The 26,183-nt window shown below is 38.9% G+C and overlaps 1 protein-coding gene across 5 annotated transcripts in view; it reads right to left on the reverse strand.

Moving 5' to 3' along the window:
• Nucleotides 1-26,183, reverse strand: part of NELL1 (neural EGFL like 1) — a 302,370-nt gene that overhangs the window by 191,490 nt on the left and 84,697 nt on the right. For all 5 annotated transcript variants that reach the window (XM_052811479.1, XM_052811477.1, XM_052811478.1 and 2 more), the window contains exons 11-12: nucleotides 24,241-24,340; nucleotides 14,830-14,958 (exon numbers count right to left, since the gene is read on the reverse strand). In XM_052811479.1, the coding sequence (XP_052667439.1) occupies nucleotides 14,830-14,958; nucleotides 24,241-24,340 (229 nt within the window). The remainder of the gene's footprint in view (nucleotides 1-14,829; nucleotides 14,959-24,240; nucleotides 24,341-26,183) is intronic.

Raw genomic sequence — 26,183 nt, forward strand, 5'->3', positions numbered from 1 at the left:
GAATTTCTCTGTTTTAGTAATAACATTAACGGAAGAGTTCTCAAGTCAGTCACTTCAGAATTAATTAAAATACAGGCAAAACTACCGGGGAGTGATTTATATTCAAGGGGGATTATGGCTAACGCTAGAATGTTTACAAAATCAATGGGAACCCAGCACAAAACAGATATAGCTCAGGGGAATTCCTATTGATTAGATTCCCATGTAGTCCAAGATACAGTTCTCTTTTCCATGTTCCTCGTTAGTTCATTTCAGGATTCATGTGAATTGCAAAATAGATGTAACTGAGCTCCAGTTATTTATATTGTGTTAACTAAGAAAAAAAGAATTCTACTCACCTGAAACAGAAATTCATTTGTTTCCAAATGTTTAATGAGAGAGGATGGTTCAGTCCGCCTCCACATTCATCATCTGTTGCACATTAATGAATATCCAATAATGCCAATACTAACCAAGAAACAACTGACAGAATCTGTTAGCGTTCAGGCTGAGTTGCCGCTTTCCCCGTGTACCCACAACACAAACCCAAGTACTCCTGGCAACCGAAACAGTGTATGGCAAAAGCTGTACGTCTTCGTAACATCCAACGTTTTGCAGCCTTTTATGTAGGATAGCACTGACAGTAAAAACAGCAAGGTGCTAATTACTAAAAAGTATGTTGGTGCACTGCAGCTGTTGTGTTGTCAGGCATCAGCTGCCCTACCAGCCACAAAGGCGTGTCATGTTTTAGCCAAATTTGATGTTAGTGTTTGTACAGAAAAATCGTTAGATGAAAACCGCACATAGCGGCAGTGCCAGGCTCTGAATTGATTCTCGTAGAAAAGGAAGACTGGAAATTGTGCCTTACATTCACAAACTGAATGTACTTCGGATTGCTGCTGACCTTTTCACAATAGCACTGATTCAGCTAGCTAGACTGAAAGCCAAAAAGCAAATAAAGGCACCTAAGGGGTAACAGGTTAAAGCAAGCTCCAGAACAGAGTAGAAGGCCTGACCTTCAAAGGTTAATATCACTTGTGCCCAAGTAAATGGAGGAAATTTTTCATTACCAACATAGTGGTTCTTTAATAGACATTATAATTCCAGGGATACAGAGTGCTTCACTGAAAAATAATTCACGTGCATGAACCTGGCTTCTCTAGGACCAGCGTCTTAAGAGTTTGAATCGGCCTAATTGTTGGTTACATAGATTCTAATATCTAGCAATGATCTTGATCTTCCCATATGCTTGCCCAGTTTTCCATTTTGTCAGTTAAGTTACGGTACAAGTCCATATAAGTACTGCAAAATTCTTCCCGTTTTGCCTAAGAAACTTGCAATGGAAACAATGCCCGTACTCTAGTGGTAAGGAAGAGCTTCATGGAGAGAAAATAATTAGGATCGTTCCTACTCCTGGAAACGGGAATGCATTAGCAACAATTTCAGGCTGCCACGGCACCCCACATAAGCCAGATAACATCAGAGTCATGACAATGCGAAGCACCGAATCGACTCTGCATAAAATTTAGTTTTATGGCCGTACGGATGGGGGACTGGAAAGGAAAGAAACAAAGACCTGAGTGCTTCTGAGGGAACAGAAAAAGTGAGAAAGGCAACAGCTACTTCTCGAACATCCACCACGATGGTAGACCCTACTTTATAACCTCTCCCCCGGGCAGAAAAAGCAGGAGCACTACCACTAAGCCCTGTGTCTTGGGCTCCAACACACGGCAATCAGAGAAGCAAGCGCGCGGCCAGCCTGCCGTGACGGAGGTCTGCCGTCCCAGGAAACTGCCTGCTTTGCCTATGCCTACAGCCAGCCACGAGGCAACCAGTAATTTTTCAGTGCAAACTCATTGCAAATTAGATCTTCTCTCTTTTTGCAAAACACAGCGTGTCTCTGAGCTAACACTAACTCACATTAGTGTCTGAAGATGCTACTGCGTATTCATATAATTATCTTGGCACTAATAGCTACCAATATGTACAGACGCATTCTCTGGTGAAAGCTTGAAGGGAAAACATGAGTCATAAGAATTAGGGAAACAAAATAATGAAAATGAAGATGAGAGGTAAACAATCCTAAGGAAGATGAGAGATAAAAAGGAGTTTGCATTGCCGATTTCATCCTAATCATTTTCAAGCACTGTCCTAAGCCTGTAAGTAGAGAGAAAAATCATTTTCTACTATTGAAACACAGTGATCCCTACAGGGACAACTGCTATGAGGCATATACAGCTTCAGTGAGGGAGTTCGGGACAAGATATAAACACAGCAACATCTTCAACAGAACCAATAAAAAAAAAATTAGGTTAATAAAATGCAATTAGTCAGAAACTATCAACAGTGAGAAGGAAAACTGAGATAGACTTCTAATCTAGAAATGAAAGGAGGAAGTTAAAAGAAAGTGCTAAGAAGAACAGACAGTGAAAAAATTTCTAGAATACCCAAAGGGGTATGAAGGGCAGATACACTAGCGCCAAACATCATCCTTCATCCCCCCTTATTATGTCTACTGAGATTCTCTTCACTCCCCTTGTCTCAATGGTAAGGTATCTTTCTGGAAAAAAATTCTGAATATTAAAATATTTTAAGAGTCAGCAAATCAATAGGAAATGAACATCAATATAAGAGGTATCTTTGTACATGCTGTACATAATTTTGTAGTAATTTCAAATACTTGAATCAAAGTCTCTTCTGAACTTTTTTTAACTCTTCTCCCCAGCGTCCAAAAAGATTCAGGTACAAACAAGCATATTACTAAATAGAGGTAGATGTCTTAGAAAAATGCACTTTTTGAGAGATTTTTCAGATGCGGCAACCTACCTAAATTAAATTGATTTGTCTGTCAAAAATTTTACAGGCTAAGAGGAATTATCTTTCTAAAAATTAAATGTGTACATGACTATTTTATAGAATGCCTTTCCTCAGCTTTCAAAAACATTTAGTAAATAAAAACTAAAAAAAAAACCAAAAAACTTATTTCTTACTATGTAAGCAGTTTGCTTACTTTTCTACGCTTATTTCAGTCTATTATGTGGTACTATTGCGCTCATCAGTTACCTTCATCCAGTAAACCTCACAATACCCCAGAAAGACAACTAAGGGAGAGAAACCTGCACAGATATATAGCAGGAAGGGGACAGATCCCACATCCACGAAGACCCAGGTCAAGCTTCCTTTTCTTACTACGACAGTGCAATCGGAAAAAGCAGTCTTATTTTTATTTTAAGTTCAAATATAGCTCCTCATGCAATACAAGAAAGAAAATAATACGTTGCTCTTTTTCTTAATTAAATTTATAAATGTGTTTCCATAAGTGAATTGCACTGAAAAAACAGGGAATTGATTTATCATTTGAAAATAAAACTTAACACAAATATATAAACCAAATATGTCTCAATTTCAGTTGTGAGCAGAAACAGATATATTAAAATTGCTATACAAAAATGTAACCCTACTACATCTGGATCATGTCAAAAGCTCAGTGTAACCCAACAACATCTGGATTATGTCAAAAGCCCAATGCCTCTTAACAAATTCAGAATAGATTGCACTTAATACAGACACACCCTGTACAATCAGCGTACAACTGTATTTCAAATTAATCTGAACAAAAGCCCTAAGGAGAAATGCCAAAAAAGGATGTAAAATACGCATGCTGAAATCCTAAAAAGAAAGTAGAGAGTTAACCATATAGCAGGGCCCTAGGTTAGCAATAACATCTTTTCCAATTATTTCTTAACTTTTGTGCTTTGCTTTTTATATGCACATTAGCTTTGAAAACCCAGAACCATATCAGTAAGTCGCTTCCTAAATCTTGCGGGAAAAAACGTGTCAGTATAAACTGACGTTTGTCATGGATTTAGAGACTCTGGTACTTTTAGAACCAATTTTGTTTTTCCATCTAGTGAAAACAAAATATATTCACATAAGGAAAAAAGCAGTAAATAATATTTATTTGAACAGCCCCCAGTTATGCTATTACCAAGGGCAAAACATATTTTCTATTACAAATAATTAAATATTTTTATGAGAAACCAGATGATTTTTCCATTTAGGTTTGCTTTATTGTGGGTTTGGGGTTTTTTTGACTGAAGGATAACAACCACTAGTTTCCAAAAAAAACTTAACAGTTGTGGGGAGAAGGGAGTGGTGGTTTGGTTTGTTACCCCTGTATTTGTGACCTATATCAGAGACCCTGGCCACTGTAATTTTCCTGCCTCCCCAAAGCCCTAGCCTTTCGCTTCCACCTTCTTCATAGCAACACTCATCTCTCTTACCTTCTCCCAACATGGCATGCCATGGCAAAGTGCCGCTGTGTCCCACAGGGTCCCTACACGCTTATGGCTCAGCATCTGTTCCAGAAGCACCAAAGCCTCAGACCCACTTGTACAGAAGCAGCTGAAACTGCTTAAAAGGGTTAACAAAAAAAAAAAAATTTCTTTGACACACCACCACAGCAATAAGAACAGCTCCTGAGGAGTTTAATGCTTTTTTTCCCCCAAGATCCCTCAATTCCATACACAAACCTGAACAAAATTACTTTCTACACGTACTTCACTGCATCCATTACCTCAGAACTCAATAGTCTCTAGGCTGAGATCAGAGTCCTCTAAGTCCTTCACACGGGTCCTCTAGTCAATCAAGTTTTTTCCTGTGTTCCCAAAATTGATGGGGGGGGGGGGCGTTCATTTCAGTTTGTAATAGATCTTACTGTAGGACAAGTGCACATCCTTCCCTCTTCTGACCTGCCCATGACAACCTTATAGTTACATTTAGACAGCCTCAAAACTGGACCTGTTGTTCTACTAGCATATTGCCAGCACAGACCTTAATTGAAGCAGCTAGATGACATCATTTACAACATACATTTTCACAGTCACGGTCAAGCCCAATCCAATTGGTTATCTATAAACTGGCTGCGAGAACTTCCATTTGGACAAGGGACTGCATGCCCCCAAAGCCATTCTCTAAGAGCAATGGAGAGACAGCTTGAGCATCAAAACTGCACATCAAGGCTTTTTTAAGTAGCTGAAAAAATGTTTACAAGTACCAGCATTTAAGAGAGATTATCTTTTTCTCATTTCAAGACTTTCAACTATGCAAAATAGTTGCCCTTTCTGCATTCCCAAGCACTGCAAAGGGTAACCGTAGAGAGTCAACAGCATCTAATGTCACACCAGCGCTCTTGATGAAAAACACAGTACAAAGTAAGAGACAGTAGAACCACAAAAAAATTTAGGTTGGAAGCTACCTCTGGAGGTTTTCTATTCCAACCTCCTTTTGAACTTCACAGGCCCTTGAGAAAGTTGCTATTCTGTCAGATCCTGGGTACTAAAGGCTTTTGTGCTGCAATAGGAAGACACCATTTTGCATATATCTATACACACACGCACGTCACAGATACATACACACACGTGAATCATTTTTTGAACAATTCTAGTTATGCTCCAGATTTTTAAAAAGGCAAAACCTCAACACCTCAACCTCTGAGTTTTAAGAGCTAGGCGCAAAATTTTTAGCAACTTGTTGAAAAGTACTGGTTCAGTGGCTTCTATTCAAGTCCAACCAAAACTTCCGCCTTATATACAAATATTTCTCAGCATTTTACAGTCCAGCTCAACCACAAGCAAACTTCTGATCACCACTACAAGAACAACCCAGATTTTTTTCTTTGCTTTGCTGCCAATTGTTTGAGGCAAACACTCACCCGGTCTAAACTGCCACAGCTCCACTAAAAACTCTTCCGAATTTTTCCCTTCTTCACTGATGTCAGCAGAAATGCGACAGGAGCTATACTGTGTCATAATTTGAATAAAGAATTTTGGCAATATCAGGATCAATACAAGGGCTTAATGGGTAAACAGCAGCAAGAGCTCTTTCTGCTCACAAGGGTTACTACATACGTACGTCACAATTAATTGCATGGATTTCTCCCCCTTTCAGTGCTGGGACATGCAATGGGGACAATTTGCTATAAGGGTCATTATAGTAGTGCAAAGGTAATGACGCTGACCCAGCAGGAACATACAATATTTTTTTTTCTCCTAATGGTCAGTTTTTAAGTCAGATTCTGCTACGATTAATAGCCAACAACACGTCACCGGGCTTCTCTCTAACCCATCGAAAAATGAGATAAAGTTCTATTTTTAAAAAGTAGTTAGAAGTGAAGGCTGTGGAAGTGCAGTTTGAGGCACTCAAAACTCTAGGCCACCTCCCAGAGAGGTCGTCCAAAAGACACACAGTCTGTTCCATCTCTGGTCCTACACACCCCCCTCCATAAATTCAAAAATACACGAATGCACCCCTGCCCCCAAATCTGGAACGTGGGCACACAAACAGATCTTGGAGGCTGAATGCAAATATACATCAGAGACAGTGAAGTGCTTAAAGACAGACAGTGAACTAGACCAGTACTGCTTCATTCTGTATTAGAAACGATCAGCCTGTTGTTGGCAAATAACAAACGCTAAAAAGGAAAGCTTTACATATGAGATACCAAATTATGTCTAATAAAATTCGGAACAATGCAACCCTAACATGTAAGAACATTTGTCGAAGGGGAGACGGCATCCCCAATCCCTCCACGTGAACAAAAATCTCAGCAGGATTTTCGTTGCCCTTCTGAAGGGGTGAAAAGGTTTTTTTCCTTTAATAGCAACGACTGCAATCTATTCAAATGCAAGTTACTAACACAAGAACTGACAGTTGCAAGGCTGAATTTCTTTGGAGCCATAATTATTTATGACACTTCATTACAACAACTCCAAAACATATGGTTACCTTATTAGAAATTAAAATTTATTTTCATATAAATCTCAGCATGACATTACTCCAGAAGAACTAAAGTTACTCCAGGGGATGGCAAATAATTTCACTTTCCAGGGTTTGGTAGTTGGAATACGAATTTAAACTAATTCACTTGTAAATATAAAAGCACTTTTGATAACACAAATAATAGATCTAGAGCTACGTAAGGCATAAACATAATTTTCCAACAAGCTCCTGAATCTTCTTAGTATAAAAACTTTAACATTTTGTTTGAAAACTTTCTGTCCGCTAGCAAGTATAGCATCTCTGCCTTTGAATGTATGCATTTACTTGGCAGGAGAGAGGGTCTATTTTGGTTTTAATTCAGTCTCCTCCACTAGCAGCTCATAGTACAAGGAAACTGCAGTCTCATTCAATGAAGTCCATAAACCCACAAACGCAGGAGACTGACTGACAAGTGCCTGCCTTTTGATCATGTTATAAAAGATGAGCTTGAGTTCATGCAATGGTTAAGATTATAATTTAAAATAAAAATTCTTTCTCTATGAAAACAATGCAGGACAAATGTATTATTTACATTATATCACCAAGAGAAGGGACTTGCACTGATAAATTGGATCACATACATCAATGGAAGTTTAAAATTGACACTGTCAGGTAACTGAAGTCTTAAAAAGTAGGTTAACAAGCGTCTTTCAGAGGAACTGTGAACTTTTAAAAAAACAACCTGGCATCAAGTCACATGTTTAGAAAAAAGGGGGTGGGGGGCGGTTTTGTTTGGTTGGGTTTTTTGGCATGAGGGCATAGTTTGGGATTTTTTCTTGCTTTGTTGTGGTGCATTTTTTTTTTTTTTTTTTTTTTTTTAAGTCTCCATGTGAGGACTTGGTTCCAACTGGAACGCTGCCATCGAGGTAGTCTTTGCGGCAGAGATTAAGAACTTGACTGTAACATTTTTAGATTCTTCCCGTGCCCTCCTCTTTGCTATGGTTTCAGCTTAGAGAAAAATTCAGTGCATTTGCAATGAACATAGTCATTTGCCATCAACATTTTCTTAAGTTTAGGTAATTTCATGAAGTATCCGGTATGTACAGTTATGCATATGTGTACACCTCTGCGGCACAGAACATAAGTTTACTATAGTATACAGTGAGTAACGACTGCAGGAAATGCGGACAACTCGAGAGGCAGTTTTTTTGAGAGTGCAACAAACAGAAGGATTATCATTAAAAGCTGATCCAGGCGTCAAGTCAACGGACACCGTCCAACACCACAGTCACACATCACTGCCACACAGAAGGTTTACATGATGCCACGTAACGTTAAGGTCACCTCCAAAGCCACAATGCAGTGACATTAGAACAGCTGCAGTGAAATCACTGCAGAGGAGGAGGGGGAAATTCAACAAAGTTCTACTTACTTTATACAGCAAGAAAAACATCAGCTGTCGAAACTCAGTGGATTTGCAGCAGGCTTTTACTCTGAAGGCCATATGCAGGACTGGGTTTGTTCTTTTTTAGTTTAAAAATTGTAAAGTTCTGCACGCTAAACAGCTATTTACATACAGGATGCGATGAGTCAAAGGATTAAACATTAGAGATAAGCTTTACGAAGCTCTCTCATCTTCAGAACCGTAACAGAAGCCACACTCTATGATGAAAGATTTTCTTGTTCCTGTGTGTTTTGCAACAGCAGTAAACTTTTACTTTTGTTTTTTCATTAAAGCATGCTGATAGCAAGGTCTTTGCATTTGGAACTAAATCATTAATCCTAAAAGGCTAATTTTTCCTGATTTCTGTGACAATGGGAAAAACCACCTTTTTCCTCAGCATTTTGCAATTATTTTTTTCTATGTGACTTTCAGAAAACAAACATTTACTGACGAAACCTACATTAATGTATCTTAGAATGAATTTTTTCAACATACTTACGTATCTATCTTTCTGTAAAGAATTTCCTGACTACATCTGACATTATCAAGTTCAAAGGAAAAGAAAGAGAAAGCAGTAAAGACCACTGTATCTGTCTGGAACATACTTACAAAGAAATTAAATGTGGTTTTAATTAAAATTAAATGTCAACTGTCGTGGTTTAACCCCAGCCAGCAAGTAAGCACCACGCAGCCACTCACTCACTTCCCCCCCCCCCCGCAGTGGGATGGGGGAGAGAACTGGGAAAAGAAGCAAAACTCGTGGGTTGAGATAAGAACGGTTTAATAGAACAGAAAAGAAGAAACTAATAATAATGATAACACTAATAAAATGACAACAGTAATAATAAAAGGATTGGAATATAAAAGTGATGCACAGTGCAATTGCTCACCACCCGCCGATCGACGCCCAGTTAGTCCCCGAGCGGCAATTCCCCCACCCCCGCTCCCCCCAGTTTATATACTGGGCATGACATCACATGGTATGGAATACCCCGTTGGCCAGTTTGGGTCAGCTGTCCTGGCTGTGTCCCCTCCCAACTTCTCATGCCCCTCCAGCCTTCTCGCTGGCTGGGCATGACAAGCTGAAAAATCTTTGACTTCAGACTAAACATTACTTAGCAACAACTGAAAACATCAGTGGGTTACCAACATTCTTCTCATACTGAACTCAAAAACATAGCACTGTGCCAGCTACTAGGAAAACCATTAACTCTATCCCAGCGGAAACCAGGACAGGTTTTAAAATAACATACAGCAGAATCCTGAGGTTCCAAGCTTACCCTCTCTCAGGTTGAGAGCTTGATAGCCTTATGTACGTTAAGTTAGCCAACACTCCTGTGTTGGGAAATGATACTGTTCTACAGAGCTAAGATAAGTAATAATGGGATCTCTTGCTTTACAAGCTCAAATACTGAGCCAGCTAACTTGCAGAGCTCTAAATCAAAATACATAAAACAGACCAAAAATAAAAGAAAAAGGGGGGCAGAAAGAAAAATATTAGCCTTTGAATTTTATTGTCAAGTAAGTGAGATACAAAGCTCTATCTAGTCTGTCTTCAGAAACCTTGGCCTGAAAGCAGAGCTCCCAGCCTGTACTGTAGATGTGTCTAACCCTAACCACGCCACCTGCCTGCAGCTCTACTGGTGCCACCTGCAGTATCAGGCTGTTGTAGGAGGGAGACTGGATGCTTAGCAAGGGAGCAGAAGCTACAGGAGACCACTGCATGGTGGTATGGACGTCGGGGGGACAGTTTGCCTGGTCTGTCCATGCTGCATGCTTGGGTCCATGCTGGGGGGTAAATGAGCACTCAGTTTTCTCCCAAGGCTTTAATTCACCTTTATGCCATCACTCCAAAATCTGCCACCCCAGTAAAATCATCATAACTCTTCCTTATGCTACAAAATGAGCAGGTTTTCTGAATTTGGCCAGTATTTCGTAACTTATGCGACATTTTTTGAAATGAGCAATAATTCGTTAACAACAAATTAAGATAACGTGTTTGGAGCACAGAAGGAAAAGGAGAGACCTCGTCGAGTTCCCTCTGAATGAAAGTCACGAGTGGTTCTAGAGCATTCTCTCAGGACAAAAAAAAAAAAAGAGAAGAGTTTTTACAAATATTAAAGGCATGGAATTCATTAACTCTTTAAGCTGAGGTAACAGCACTAAGGTGACCTTGAGGGTCAGCTCATATAAGGAAACTAACTATACTGCCTGAATTAATCTCACAGAAATACATTCTTCACAGATCTCCTATCACTATTAGCCCATGCCATTTTACCAGTAAAGGAGAAAAAAGGAAAAAAAAGGCAATACAAGGTATTCTCAGCACTACATTTGGCCTCAGAACTTTTGGCCTCCTCTTTAAGGGCAAAGCAGATGCCCTGTCCTAACCACCGCCTAACAGGCTGCTCCTGCGAGAGAAGGCGTTTTGGTTTTTTGTATTCTTATAAAATAGCTTTATTTTGTTACCTGTTCCTAAAAGACCAACTCAGATTCACACAGCTTGTTTACACTCTTTACATCAACAGCTGGAAAACACCGTAAAGAGCATGCGTCATCCTACTTAGGTATACAGGGAAAGCACATCCTACAATATAGTCATACAAGGAGAATATTAATCTTGTAGGTCCACTTCAGTCAATGGATCCTTTCATATAGTCTACCCATTACCACAGGAACATTCTCTGGTAACACTGGTTAAGCAGAAAGGGAAAAAATACTGCTGTGTAACATGACAAGACATCTTGTAGTATGCTGCTGTATCACTTTTACTAGCTGTTTCTTGGGGCCTAAGGGGCTGGGCATGAAGGACAGAAGGTTAATACTAACCTTCCTGTTTCATGCACTCTTGTCAGTGAGAAGAGGCATGCATTTATCCTAACTGGGAAATTCATCCCACTTCAGATTTAAACAGCTCTCACAATGCTCAGCAAATGGGTAATAATCACTTTTGCACCAACGTAACAACTTTGCAGGTAGAAAAGGGCTGTTAATGTTTCGAGCCAAGAAAGTAATAAAGACTTCGGAGCCGAAATGTGGCGGGAAAAAATGGTTCTGCTTTTGCTCTTCACTGTGAAATATATAGCATAAAATCACCAAATTCTTTTCAGAAGAGATGGCTGTTTGCTTGTTAGCCTCTAGAAAGTGAGGATAATCACGCTAGCAACAAGCCTAGCTTTCAGTTGATTTGGCTTGATTTTTCCTCATTTCATCTCTGAGCTTCAGACTCTCCATTTGCCGACACTTTCCTGTCTCTTACTTTGCATTATGTGGACCGTCCTGTTAGTATTTCTGAAGCAGTCACAGACTGCAGAGTTTTCTGGCTTTGAAGAAGTACAGAGTATTTGCAGGTCTGCTGTACACATCACATAACGTGTCTGGAAGAATCAGCATGAGACAGACTCAAATGAATTCCCCACTTTGGTCCCGGTTTTGCCACTGAACTGCTGCGCCATCTGTAACTAACTCTCATGCGTGCAACTTTCAGCCCTCAACACAGGCGCTTACATGTCGTGCTAAGAAGTCATAGCTGCAAGCATGCACACGCTGCTGCAACTTGAGTGCTTGCATCCTGCAGACGTTGGGCTCTCCAGCTACTTGTGCGATTCCCAGAATTTATCCACGCCCACGTGACAGATAAACAGACGTCGGTTCAACACTTGTGCATAAGCATCCCCATCGGTAGTTAAACCTCAGTCAACATGATTAATAGAAATATCTCTATACGTCCCTCTGCAAATGATGAATGCTCTAATTATGTCTCATATGCAAGACAAGTAGGCAGATGACAGAAAAACCCCCAACTTTTCTGTTTTTAAGTGAAATACGTTGCTTTTACAGAACACGGAGAATCTCCACTCATCTGCTGCATTCATTACAAGCTTCATTTACTTGTTTGTTTTCAGAAACTGTCTTCCCTAAACACAGCTATGGTATTTCAAAAATGGAATATATATAGCAAGTGGTTATCCTACATGTATATTTTGACATGAGGAGCCGCTAAATACTTGAAAAGTAGTTACTGAGAATGAATAGTAAAAGCCTCTCAGGTTTTTGTTATTTATTTTACAAATTTGCTGATGCCAGTTCTCTGACAAAAGTTAGAATCTTTCTGATTTTTTCCACTGTACTGCAAATGTGAATATGGAAAGTTAAAAAAAAAACCAGAAATACATGTGAAAAAGCAAAGCAGACTCAAACACAATTCTTCAGAGATCTTACAAGATCAAAACGATGCCATAAAGTCCAGCAACATAAAACTGTGTGAATAAGAGCGAGCAGAAATAGCAGTAAAAACATAGGTAAGGTAAAATAATACTGTACATTAGAATTCACATGCACGTATACTTCAAATACATTGGAAGAGATGAGAAATCTGGAAAGCTCCAAGTTAACTATCTGGAGCACTCTGAACTAAGGTGCCACTTACCAGCACATGTCATGAGCATGAAATAGTTTAACCTTGCCATCTCAAAGGAAGCAGTAATCTTACACATCTTTTAAGTTTAAAGGCTTCAGAACGATGAAGACAAATTCAACACTACAGCTGAGAATGATATCTTCCTTGCTTCCACAGGTGTTTTACATGTTTACTACTTGTTGTTCAGGTGTTTTGCATATTTAATTCTTACACAGTACACATCCAAAAATCCAAAACTCCACAGAAAAAAAAATGCACCCCTATACTATACCAACATCCTGCCAAATTGTACCTTCAGATAGATACCTTTGACCTCATTTATTTAAATCGCAGCTTCACCATGCATTTGAGAATGTTACACAGCCAACTATGAAATGATGCTGTTTAGCAGATTAAACGCATAGATGAGAGAAATGAGGTTAGAGAGGCACAGAAAGAAATTTTGCAGAAAGCTGGTCTGAGGAGCAAAAGGAAGCTCTTCACAGGGCTGAAAGGACTCACCTCTTGGCTAAACGATTTGTCAGTCTGCAGTTCCCCTTGCTAGAGGGCCTTCTCTTCTCGACGTTACCTTCTAAGAACTACTCTCCATCTAGCAAATTTATAATTTCCTAACATGCAGAAAGTGCCTCTCTAATCTATCCCATGGACTCAGGCAACAAAAGCAGCTGTGTTTGTTCTGTTGCCTCACGTTTCGCCCACCTGCACGGAAGCCAGGGATTTGATTTGCCCTTCCAAAATTTAAAGCAGCATAGACCAGACATGTTGTAATTCCCACTAATTTCTTCAAAACGCTCTTTCTTTCCCCACCGCTACCACTCACTAAGGCACTGCCAACATCTCCAAAATTATTTGAGTCAAGATGTTTAAATTTTTTCCAAGGAGGAAAAAAGGGACAGTCTGCTACTAGGTAAATAAAAACACTAAGCACTGATTTTATTTAAAACAGAAAAAAAGAACAAATACTGGATACTGATACTCTGTATCATAGCTGATAAAGAGACTTGTTACTGTCTTCCGATTTCTGAGTAGTCCTTGCAGTACATAGAGAGCAGCTCTTCTCACAGTTTTTTGTACAAAAAAGTTTCTCTATATACAGTGTATCTGTTGCCTACCTTTAAAAAGAAATGCGTAAACCGTTTTCCCAGTCACTGAAAGTGCATATACAGGACCATTCAAATTTTTGTTTGTAGAGAACTGACTAAATACCATAAGATTTATAGCTGCAATTTACTGAAGAGCTTTATGGACTGCTATTTAAAGCAGTCCTGCTCACTTACATACCCTAAAAAGTCTTTTTATGAAAGCGGGATCATTTAAACCCACTCCATGTATGTCTTTTTTATTCTTTCATCCTGTCTTCCAATTCTTGCCGTATATTTTAACAGCTTGTCAAAAATGCCATCTCCCTTCCATCACCAGTACTATTACAAAAAGAATCTAGGGAAATTTTTTTTTACAAAGTAGTTCACAAAATTCCTGCGATGGCCAAAGGATTAAATATCGCAGCCTGACATACAAGGGCATTAAAAAAACCCCCACAATGCAAAGGCAGGAAAGAATGTGGTATATGTGGATTCATCAATTTAGTTTTTAATAAGTACATCATAGCTACGAACAACAGCAAGCTCTAGAAAACACTGAGAAACAAAAAGGAGAATAATGCCCCATTGCATTCGTTCCTGTGATGGAATAATACATCAACAGAAGTACCTCAGCTACCCTCTTCTAAGAAATAGGTCTCTTCTGTATCATAGGAAAGCCATTTCAGTAAAGTACCTGCCCCACAGAAGTACTTCAGGAAGGACTGCAGATCATCATCTCTATATTCGATCCTCCGTACACCTTCACGCTTACCTTTCTCACAAACGTCAGCAGAATTCCCACCTCCTAAATTAATGCATCTTACAAAGATGTTGTTCTCTAAAAAACATTTTAGAAGGTAGGTGCTATTGTCTGAAAAACGGTATTTTAAAAATTGTAATGACAGCATGACCATGGTGTGCCAAGCCACAACTGCAACAATGAAGTATTCCCACAGATCGGTAATCTGAATGGTCCAGCACCACTTGTAATCTTCAATCCATATTTACGAATGCAAAAAGGGCCCTTGTGATATTCACCATCATGAAACTGAACTTTGCAATGAAATTCGTTCGTCAACCATTTATTTAATACTATGTTTCTGACTAGGTCGTTAAGGGGACGGGTCTTTGAATATTTTGTTTACCTTCACAATACGCAGAGTCCCCTTGGACAGAGAGATAACCATTCTTGCATTCACAAGTAGCTTTTGTGTTCCAGTTTTTGCACTCTGAATTTTCACCACATCTGTGTCCCTCTGCACAGAAGTTATGGCCTGAAATACAAGGAACATGCAACCTGGTATTAAAACATGTTTATTTCAGATATTCAGGTTTAATATTTACATTGACCATATTACTCTGAAAAACTTTGGCATGCCACATTCCAGAAATTCTCTCTATAAACCCATCTGGTACACACAGGCTTGTTGGATTCCTCCATCAATTCATTCTCAGTAAAACCATTTAGTTCAAAAATGTATTTGTATGACTAGTTTTAGAAGAAAAGGAGAAAAGACAACTTCAAAGCAAGAAGCCATGACAATACATTAGTCTTCTACTGAAGCCATGTAGGATAAAATGCCACCTTATCTCTGATTGCCGAGAAGCGTAACACTAACTCACACCAAAAGGATAATAAAGTGTAATATCAAAAAAAAATCCGTCACAGTTCTCTTATTACGCATAATCAAGCGTGCTTTTAGAAGAGCAAAAATGAGACGTTGCATTACAACACAAAACTATACTGGTAGTCACAACAACCTCATGCACTGCCTTGCAATTCTGTCACCAAAAACTAGCTAGATTGCTTCTACAGTTTGTAATTACTCCATGCATCATGTTTCGTAGGGGAGAATTTTTATTAATCTCTCCTTTTTCCTTGACGCAAATTCTGAGTAGCTTCTTTGTGAACAGTTTCTTTTATTCCATACAAAGTCATTTCTACAAACGTGATGAACTTTCCCACTTTCTTCTATAAAGGCACGACTGGCTGAAGTTCTTCCTTCCTGGTTTTCAATATTTCTCAAAGATCTGTCAAAATCTCTCCCTGCTGAAGACTAAAGTAACTGCAACTTTATCTCTTTAAAGGCACTCCACTGGAAGTACCGTAAGAGATAACTAAATACCTTACCGAATTTGACAACAGGAATTTTTTTCCCCCGTTGGTGTATTTTTGATGGATTTCTCTCTATTGATATCCAAGAGTCAATTTCTATTTGCCTGAGATATATAAACAGTCATTCTGGTAATTCTTATTTTTTCTGGATTTTCTCTCCTGGACGGAGGGGAACCAGAAACCCTGACGTACCATCAGCTACTTGTATTCATATAAGCTCAAGTTGGAATACAAGAATAGTTTCTGCCAATTCTGCCTGGTCATAAAGGAGCAAACTAAAAGTTCTAGTTCACTGATCCTAAACTTTACTTACGTCCCCCTAAAGACAGCTAAGAAAAAGACAACCTGGACTTCTAAGATCTAAATGCCAGATTCAGATCTTCGTTCATATCCCTCGCTTTGATATTCTTCAAGGAACTGTGGAAGACCTTAGCTTATAATAAATACAGTTTTCATCTACAGTAAGCAAATTTTCATAAGGCTATCCTGAAGCTGCTGTTCACTGAGGGTTTTTTTTAATTTGTTTTTAAACACGCACTTCAGTCATCTACTAATTTAAGACTTGGGTGTTGTCATTTTAGTGCACTCCAACTTTATGAGTCTGATCACCTAACGTTGCGTTGTGAGGTCATTTTTAAAGAAATGTAGCACTTGTTAGCAAGGAGGACACTTTCTCAGTGTCAATGTCCAACTCCACACTTAAACTTCAGATTAATTTTATTAACAACCAAGGTATCTTCCTTGTGCTCAGTTAGCTCATTCTTTCATTGCAATACAAGTTGTGAAAAAGAACCAACTCCGTTAATGAAAACTGCAGATATCCCCTTCTAGTCTGCATTCATTTCACAGTCTGGTAAAAACCACTCAAGTATTCCAGATACAGCCTTGTCAAGCCTGGGTACATTTTATACTGGCAAAAAAGGGCACAGTTACACTGCCTTTAGCCATTTACGCAATCACTGTATTTGACTTCTCATTTTTGCCTTCATAATTATAATCAAAACTGAACACTGGAACCCATCTCCCCAAACTTATCCATTCAGCATCTAATTTATACTCGCCAAGCGGGATTACTATTCTGTTGGCATTCTAGATAATATCCAAGAGACAACAATTTTTACAATTTTCTTTGTCACTGTTTCCACTAAGACTATGACATCCTAGTCTATTTCCTGCTTCTTTAGAATAATAATTCTCCTTTGAACTCATACACAGTATTAGTTTTACATTTTATTTTTGGCAGATAGTACTACTCAGAACCGATGTAACATTTCAGCGTGTTAAGCTAGGCACTATAAAAATACCACATTTTAATTTAGTATGGATTGTTACTACTGTCTCAGGATATTGTGTTTATATTTATTTAATTACATTTACCTCTCATCCAAACCTGTAAAAAATATTTCATCTTTCTCAGCATGTTTTAGTTACAATAGTCTTTATACAACTTTCTGCACCAAAAAACTTTGTTTCTAGGCTGTTTTTATCCCAGTGAGTCAACATTTCACCTTGTGATCAGTTCATGGCAAATTTAACACTCGCAAATAGCCATAAGGGATGACTTCTGAGGGTTAACTTTCATCACAAGTCCCGAGTCCCAGATCAGCCACTCTTCTCTAACAGCACTTTCTCCCAAGCACAAGCTGCTGATTAGCGTTCAATATCACACCACGGCCCTATGAATTCTTCACTCTTTATTCGCCACCTCTGAAATTAGTCAGTAGATACGATGACTACCCTAACTATCCATTTTGTACCACTAGAGCTGTCACCTTTTTTAAAAAATTCTCTGGAAAAAACTGTATTGCTTTTGTTCCCTTGCTATCAATTCAAATATGAACTGTCTCCATTCAGAATCAGACTCTTTCTTATGTTTTCAAGCTTGAAGGCTGTTAAAAGAACATAGAAGAAAAAAAAGTAACGCTCCAGTTCTGTAACTTGCGTAGAGGCTCTAAAGAACTTTTCATTGTTCTCCTCTCATTAGGAATACACAATGATAGAACACCCACATCTCTAGATTGCCTTGGCCTTTATTATTATAAGACGACCTGTGAAACACTGTTTCCTACCTTTTAAAAATGCTGACTGAAAGTGACTCAACTTCAATTTCCCATAGCATTTCAGAAAACTTGTTCAATAAGTCTGTAAGTGGAAAGTGGAAGCCATTCCTGTTAAGAGCACACATGGTGCTACAACACTGTATGTTACCAAGCTTTTACAAAACAAATGTGATGTAAGGTTAACCAGCAGGAAAAAAAAAAAAAAAAAAAGATACTTGATGGTATAGAAGAGTAAGGGTTCACTGTGCCTCTGTCAGAGTAGGCATGCCGTCAATTGGATCAGAGGCTTTTCCAAGTACTTTTCTTTTGCAGTGAAGATGCACATTTAGCACTTCAAAGGGCCAAGAGGTGCATACCAAGGAAGTGTGGTTCTTGCCTTTCTTAGACCGTGGTCTGCATTCTCCCCAGCTGGGGTTTTGGAGGCAAGAAAGGACTAAAATGCTATCTACTCTATCTTGGTTCATATTGGGCCTGAGTGCTTTTCCTGCCCTTCTGGCAAATAAAGGCCACCTCATATTTGGACTACAACACGAAGAAATAAGCTAGCTCTGTTCTTCTCACATTTAACAATCCCAATTCCATGCCTACTTTAGGTAAATACTTTAATTCGTTCTTATTCAGAAAAACAGTCAGGAATGCACACAGGCCCACTGACCGCAGCAACCATGCTTATATTCCTGATTAAACAGGGAGAGACTGAAGCACTGACTTAAACATCAATCTATTCATGGCCAGTCTTTTCATGGGACCAATTACTTATCCCCAAGCAAGCAGAATGGAAAAGAATGCAGACATCTGATTTTTATTAATTCTTTGGTGTGAAATGGATTATAGGGTTCCTTTAAAATACGTACACGGGTGGCAAAACCACCTGTCAATACCGTAGTGGGGTCTCTGAACCTCAGCCATGGGTGGCAGCTAGTAGAGGGCACGCATTCCAATTGCCCAGGTAAAAATAACTGAATTACTGAGACTTCAGAATATTCAGCAAAGTCTTATCTGACACAGTCAGCTCCTCTCTAAATATAAGAAATGGCTTAAAATAGAATCATCACATCTGAGCAAGCAGGCAATTGGAGTGGATTTGACAGAAGCACACAAAATCTTAAATAGTTTTGATAATCTAAACTAATTTCAGGCCAATACAGATGACAAGGCAAGTGAGCATGAATTAAAATTACAGATAAACACATTCAGAACAGATGTCAGAAACCATCTTCCCCACACATACACACACAGTCAAAAATGTGCACAACAGCCCTTCAAAGTCATTCAAGACATTCAAAATACAATTAGGTATTACCAACAGGGGAATTAAATATTGAAGAGTGTGTTTAGATTTTTGATGGGCCTGATGACCTCTGTTCCTTCCCCAAACATTTCTGATAACATTACTCTCTTCCTTTATCAAGGCTGCTGAAATGTTTGCTCCAATTTTTCTTAAGAACATATTTGTATCTTTCTACTTCTTTCTTCTGACTGTGGAATGACCGTTAATAAATGTACTAAGACGATTACGAAAGAGACCAGATTTCATGCTAGCAGACATAAAACTATCACTTCTGCAGCATCTGGAACTGCACAACTGGCTAGGGCTTAGCGGTCCCAAGTCAGATTATCTAAAATTAAACATTTATTCCGTTTTGGGACACCCGAACATTGCACTTATTTTTCCAAGCTTCTCGACATCTTCAGGTTCCAGTTCCCAGAATCCACTTTTCCAGAGCAGCATGGTAAGCTGTTTTGCGGTGTCATCCAGTTTTTAAGTACCGAACATATTTGGCAATTTGGCTTAATTATTGATTGACTAATGCAAGAACTCATTCAAGACTACAGCTGGAATCCATGTATCTTATACCCGTATCTCCTCCTACTTTTTTTAGGGGCAACACTAACGTGCCTCTCATTTTTCTGAGGGTTTCCTTGTAACATCTGTAACGCTGTCTGTACTTCTTACAATATCCCTAGCTGTTCACTTCAAAAACTGGAACACAGCTGTTCTCTTGCTGTTCAAGAAGCTACCCTTCAGCAATCCATGTTTCACATTTCAGAGGCTTCTAACAAGAACGCTGACGATGCTTCCATTAATAGCATTAGCAATGTTCAAAAGGTCTAAGGTAATTTCAACCTCAAAATCTTTACTATTGTTATGATTTAACCCCACAGTTACTACATAAATGTGTAAAGTAAATCTGGGGGACAGCTCATAGGAAGAGTCATAAAATTTGCACTAGCAATTATGCCTTTTCATAATCTGAATCAGTTTTTAATGAGTCATGAGCAATGAAGCATCCTGAACAGCAGTTTTTACGCCTTCAGAGATTGTGGTCCCAGAACTCAGTGGTCTGACATAAAACAGTAACTTCATAAATTCTTTCAAGCTACTATATCAATGCAGACCTTATTACATACTGCTTATTTGTGTGTATTAGAATAATGGTACTGCACAGCCTAACGAGCTTATAAAGATTTTTTTTTTCCAGATATAAAGCTCTTCTAAACCCTAAGTAACATTATAGCTATGTTTAGAAATAAACTAATTCATATTTATCAACCTCCATTAAATCTTAATATAACTAAAACCTTGAAATAACTCATACCTCACAGCAATGAATGAGAAACGTTCGATTTCTGATAAAGCAAAACTCAGTTTCACAGCCAGACAGGGAGAAAGGAGAAACATGCTAACTGAAGAGCCTTCTCATTCTCTAATTGAAAAAATCAAAACCTCCTTAAAGCAAAACAAAGCAATACAAGTCAGGGTGGCAGAAGCACCATTTTTGGATTTAAATGCTGTTCCCTGCTGTAAAACGCACACTTCAGCTCACCAGTAGGATTCTCCGCTTCCTGCTAACCAGTGTCAGCAGTCAATCTAAATCCATCAGCCAAACCATATTACAGGATAGCAAATAAAAATTATTTTCTCCAGAAACCAAACAGCTCTCACTACTTCATTATTTCTTCACACACTCTCTTCTAAGGAGAGCATGACTGAAGCTGCTAGGGCTGTTAAGGCTATTCTTACATACTAAAATTGTGAGCATAACAACATAAAAATTCTCTCATGAAACTTTATTTGAATCAGTCATTCAAAAGAGGAAAAAGCCACTCTTTCAAAATTATACACTGTCTTTGGCAAGGAGAAAAACAGCTAAAGGGGACAATAAAACACTTTTATGACGCTATTTTTTGTATTAGATTTGTCCCTGGGATATAAAAAAATGTAGCAGGCACGCTGTAAGAAAAATGACTGATTCTCAAAAAAGTAGTAAAAAATTTATTTTATACACAATGATTCTTTGTAAGATTTTAAAATTAACTAAAATTTCTGTAAGACTAGAAGAGAGCTTGATAATACCACATTGCCCTGCTGAAAAGTATAAAAAGTAGCCACATAGTTTAAGCAGACATTTATATTAAAGCACACAGATGAAGGGCAAAACTAGGTACGCTCTACATAACATTCAAGGATAGATCCTATACACAGATCTGATAAGGCCCATTTTTGCATTCAGGTACAACAAATCACAAAAATAAGCCGTCATTGTACAGCAGAGTTCTTCCATACTACACCTGCCCTGCTGTACACCTTATACAATCATTTTACTGAAATCTAGAAATTGGCTTTTAGCAATGTATTAGCTTTTGCCCTACTATAAACTCATGTAGCAAACCTGAGGAAGGAAAGGTATTACTTGCTGTCTTTACTTTCCTAACCATTTACAAACAATAATGACTATCTAGGAAGCCCACCAGCTGTGTACATTACAGTATTCAACTTCGTCCTTTGCTGACTCACAATTTCCATCACCATAAACACCATGGATTTATTTTTTTCCTTGCATACCCTGTTTTATTTTAGGCACTTATCTATTATTGTAGTAGATATTACAGAGATTCCCGAAGAGGGTACAGTCTCATACCACAGTATCATGAAGTTTCCGTATTTCTCTGTGGCTTTTTTCCTTCCGTTGATCCCCCACATTTATCCTTTCATTAAATGGAAATTCCTTTGCTGCAGCCAGAAAAGCACAAGCTGCAAACTTCCTACCCTTGCCCAATTCAGCAGAGGCACTCTGTAATTCTACAGAACACAAAATTCAGTAGAAGGTTTCCGTTTCCACAACTAGATACTAAAGAAAGCACAAACTGATACAAAACCAGAACCTACCAGTCACTATTATGCACTAATAAACTTCACATAGAATTATTGTTCTCATTTAACATTACTAGTAAATGCTTACTAACCATCCTGTTGACTAACTAAAAGCCTAGCTAAGGGCTAATGCAAATAATTATCTGTATCATCATACATATAATGTGAAATTTGCACATGATGTGCAAGTGATCCACGTGGGTGGGCTTCCAATAAATGCTCTGATTACTCAGGACTATATTTACTACAATCTTTCTTCCTCAATACTGTTGCTTGGACAATAAAAGTTGAATATAGTCTCTGAAAGAGGTCGTTATTGCAAAACAGAGCAGCACTCTATCCTTTCCCAGTAAAGGACATGTTGGCATGGGGCAGGACCAGAAACTATGGCCTGCCTGCCATATCAGAGGGCACCTGTTTGCAGGATAAAAGCCATACCAAATATGGAATTCTTAATAAACATCCGTTTTTAACACCAGCACTCTACTTATGATAAAATTATATACTACCACTTCGGGTTGCGTGCAACTGAAGCAGAAGTGTCAAGCAGCATATATTCTATTTCAAGATATAAAAAGCAGTTTAGGAGTGCTAACTTCAATTTATGCCTTTGTAAAGTTGACAAAATTAATCATATCTTTAAGCATAGTTTTCAAAGAATTTTAAAAAGCAAAGATGAAATACAAAATAGGTGGTAGAGTTTTAGCTGTCAGCTAAAGCAGAATTGAAGTGGAAGTTTAATGTATCAATTTGAAAGCACCATGTATCAGAATTCACAGGAAGTGAAAGTACAGTTCCTTCCTTTGCTTCTAGAGACCATCACATCAGTATACATATTCATACATAAGCGTTCACATACAGACGCTTTTGGGATGAATATCTAAAAGGAGTACCTATCATTAACAATAAGACAGAACTGAATAATTACAGAACTTATCTTTCATCAACTTTGAAGCTTTCAGATTTCTAATGCTTTTAAGTAACGAAGATAATTTTTTCAGTACTGCACTACATCAAACTGGGCCATCTGTTAAGAAGTATCATTAAGACATCGAGGGACAGAGAAGCAACAGTTACTGCTTGCTTAAATAGCTCAGACGTGCTGCCCCCTGCAACCACATGCATATGCTTGCAAGTTCAAGGCCTTAGTAAATATTTAACTATGCATATTTATTAATTAATATTTACTGGCTAAGGGAGAGATTCAGAGCCCCTTCATTGGCGTCTACAACGACGCTGGAGGAATCTACATATGGGCAAGACAAGTAGTCCAGCGGGCCCAAATAACCATCTAAGCCTGGAAATGCTTAATGCTCATTTGGCACACCTCTTGCTTGAAATTTCTGAGGTGCATCACTACAGGCTGACACGCAAGTCCTGCTCTGAGAGACCAGGCTCCCCTTAAGCTCAGCTGAGACTCAGCACCAAGGGAGAAGTGCGGAACAGAGGTACAACACAGACGTACACAGGGAATGATTATTCTAACACCTTTCACCTAACAGCTCACTGATTACAACACACTTTAAGAAGAAAGCTTGTTCGTGTTCTCTAGCCTTGCGATACCTGCATTTTCCTCATTTAAGGGGATTGCCTCAACTAACATTTCAGCTATGGCTTGTTCAGTCTGGTCCAGCATGCAACCAGGATTCACCAGGGCTGAAAGGGAACAAGCAAGAGGAACCTGCACCTCAACAGCCCACTGCAAGGAGGAAAAACGGGGTTCTGGGCTCAAGGGTTATTTTTTCATTTTTATTCTGTAATTGTCCAGCTTAATTCATAAATGAGTCCTGAGAGAGCCGAGATCTAAATAAACCTCCAAATACCAAAACATTAACATTATTGTGATTTTAAAATAGAGAGCTTAAAAACCTATTTCCAAAATCCTGTACATTCAGTGCAGCTGCAAGTTTAAGCAGCATAAAATATCTCTTTTTCAAACATAAATTCTTCCTAATGGGAATACTTAAAAGATACTGAGCCCTTTCTCCCCCAGCTCTTCCTTTTCTCCCTCCCCCTCTCTCATTCAGAGCAATTACAACTTTGTATCTGGTAAGTCTTCTACCCAAAGGAATATCACAGACTGGTTTTACGTGAAGGCTAATTATAGACTCAGGTTTATAGAGGTACCTAATACCTCATTAAAAGGGAATTGCTCCTTCCAGTGTATCCCCCCGGTGAATCAGCAACTTATATTCCTTCCAAGCACGCGTAGTGTCTGGCTTACCTCTACAAACACTGCAACATTGGTTCTCTGGAAGAACGTGATCTTTTTCTGAGCAGTTCAATGGCGGACAAGTCTCTGTTACTTTAACTAAAACTCCATTCTGAAAAATAAACAACATTTTTAAAAATGACACGGATGAAAACATGTGCAACGGGAAGGATCACGTAATTTTCTATCTGTAACTCTGGTAATCTCTAGTAACTACACTGGTAAACTAGCAGGCAGCAAGTTAAATTCATTCTTTATACCGTAACATCAAAACTAAAGTGATCTACTTGGACGTTTCTACAGGGGAAGGGGAAGGGGAAGGGCACTTAAGCTCAAAATTCTGTAACAGTTTTTCCAAATACATTGTCTCCAGGTACAGTTGTTTTCCTTCCAAGTGTTTGAAGGAATTAAAGAATCTCACTCCAGATTTTTGTTACAGACAGCCTTCCTGCTTCACGCATGTCCAAGTTTTACTCCTCTTATTTCATATTCTACATACTTCACCGATAAGTTATTCAACTCAAACACAGCAGATAGAAGATCAACATTTTCAAGTACCACGTGTTGTTCTCTGTGTCCATTTAAAAGTGTCTGTTCTTTAGAATTACTGATCACCTAATTTCCAAAAATTAGCTCCTTCAAAGATATGGCAAAGCAGAAATCCCACCTTGAGGTATCCATATAGAAATTGCTGTATAAAATGTAAACTGAGGTCAAGATATTTCTATGATTTTGATTTCTGGCAGATTTAGAGTAAGACTGTGCATAGAAGGCCTAGTTACTGGTAGAAATTTCCTAAAATAATAGACAGAGCCTTTCTGGAGAGATTTTACACCAAATTTTATTCCGTCTCCTTCCCATCCAGGAAATAAGCTTCACTGTGTCTCTAGAGCAAACAGCTGTCTTGCTCTTCAGTTAGTTGTTTCTTGACATCTTGTCCCAGAATAGCTTCCTCCTTTCCCTTATCCTTCTCCAGCCTTCCCCATGCCATAACTTACTTCTTCAGCACCCCTTCTGCAGCTACGCCATCCCTGCAAACTGGCAAGGGGAGCAGAGATTAACAACCAGGGCTTTTGCTCAGTAGGAGCTACAATAACTATCCCACACGACTGTCCGCACCCAAGTAATCCCATTTTCCAAAGGGCTGTAAAACTCCACTAAGAAAGCAGGCAGCCTGCTATATTGCCAATACACCTTTTTAATATGAATCTAGTCCCTACTCCTCCCAAAATATTTTTCGTGATGCCTCAGATGGTGGAACAAAAAGAGGGAGCAAGAATTTCTGCTTTCTTCAAAGAAATAAATTACATTTTCCAGCTATCACGATTGAAGAGAAAAGTTTAAAAATATGATCTAAACACACCTAGGGCTAAGAAAGCAGAGAAAATCCAATACCAAAAAAAAGACAAAGTATGATATTAAAGCCACCATTCTCATCATCTGAGGGATCAGATACGGAGCTTTGAACAGAGGGTATTGACAGCATCTATGTGTCTACTCTGTACAAAGAATCACCCCTATACAGAGACACGCTTGCTAGCCAGAAGCTCGCTTTCTCATCTTTAAGACCCTGTGCCGCACCGTGCCAAAAGACTAGCTCAGGTGCCAGAACCAGTACAGGTAGAACCCTTGCTGGTAATTAGCCTTATGAGCCATGCCACACCGATTCAGCTATGTCACTTCAGGCTCCAGAATTAGCTCTCACAACATCAAGCTGCCCTACAGAGTCATGAATGCAGAAATGCCTGCTGAGTCTACAAGGTGCAAATGATGCACAAGATGCCCGGCAGCTAGCAGGACTTACAATTGAGAAGTGCAGCAGACCTAGGGAATGCAAAACTGACCATTCTACAATCACTGCTAGTCACTGCCCTTGAGACTGCAACGTTAAGGCTAAGCAGGGTCAAGTAATTTTTCTTGCTTCCCAACTGTCTTTACTGGCACGTTGCATCAGT

This window comes from Harpia harpyja, chromosome 16 (genome assembly GCF_026419915.1).
Source record: "Harpia harpyja isolate bHarHar1 chromosome 16, bHarHar1 primary haplotype, whole genome shotgun sequence".
Taxonomy (NCBI): domain Eukaryota; kingdom Metazoa; phylum Chordata; class Aves; order Accipitriformes; family Accipitridae; genus Harpia; species Harpia harpyja.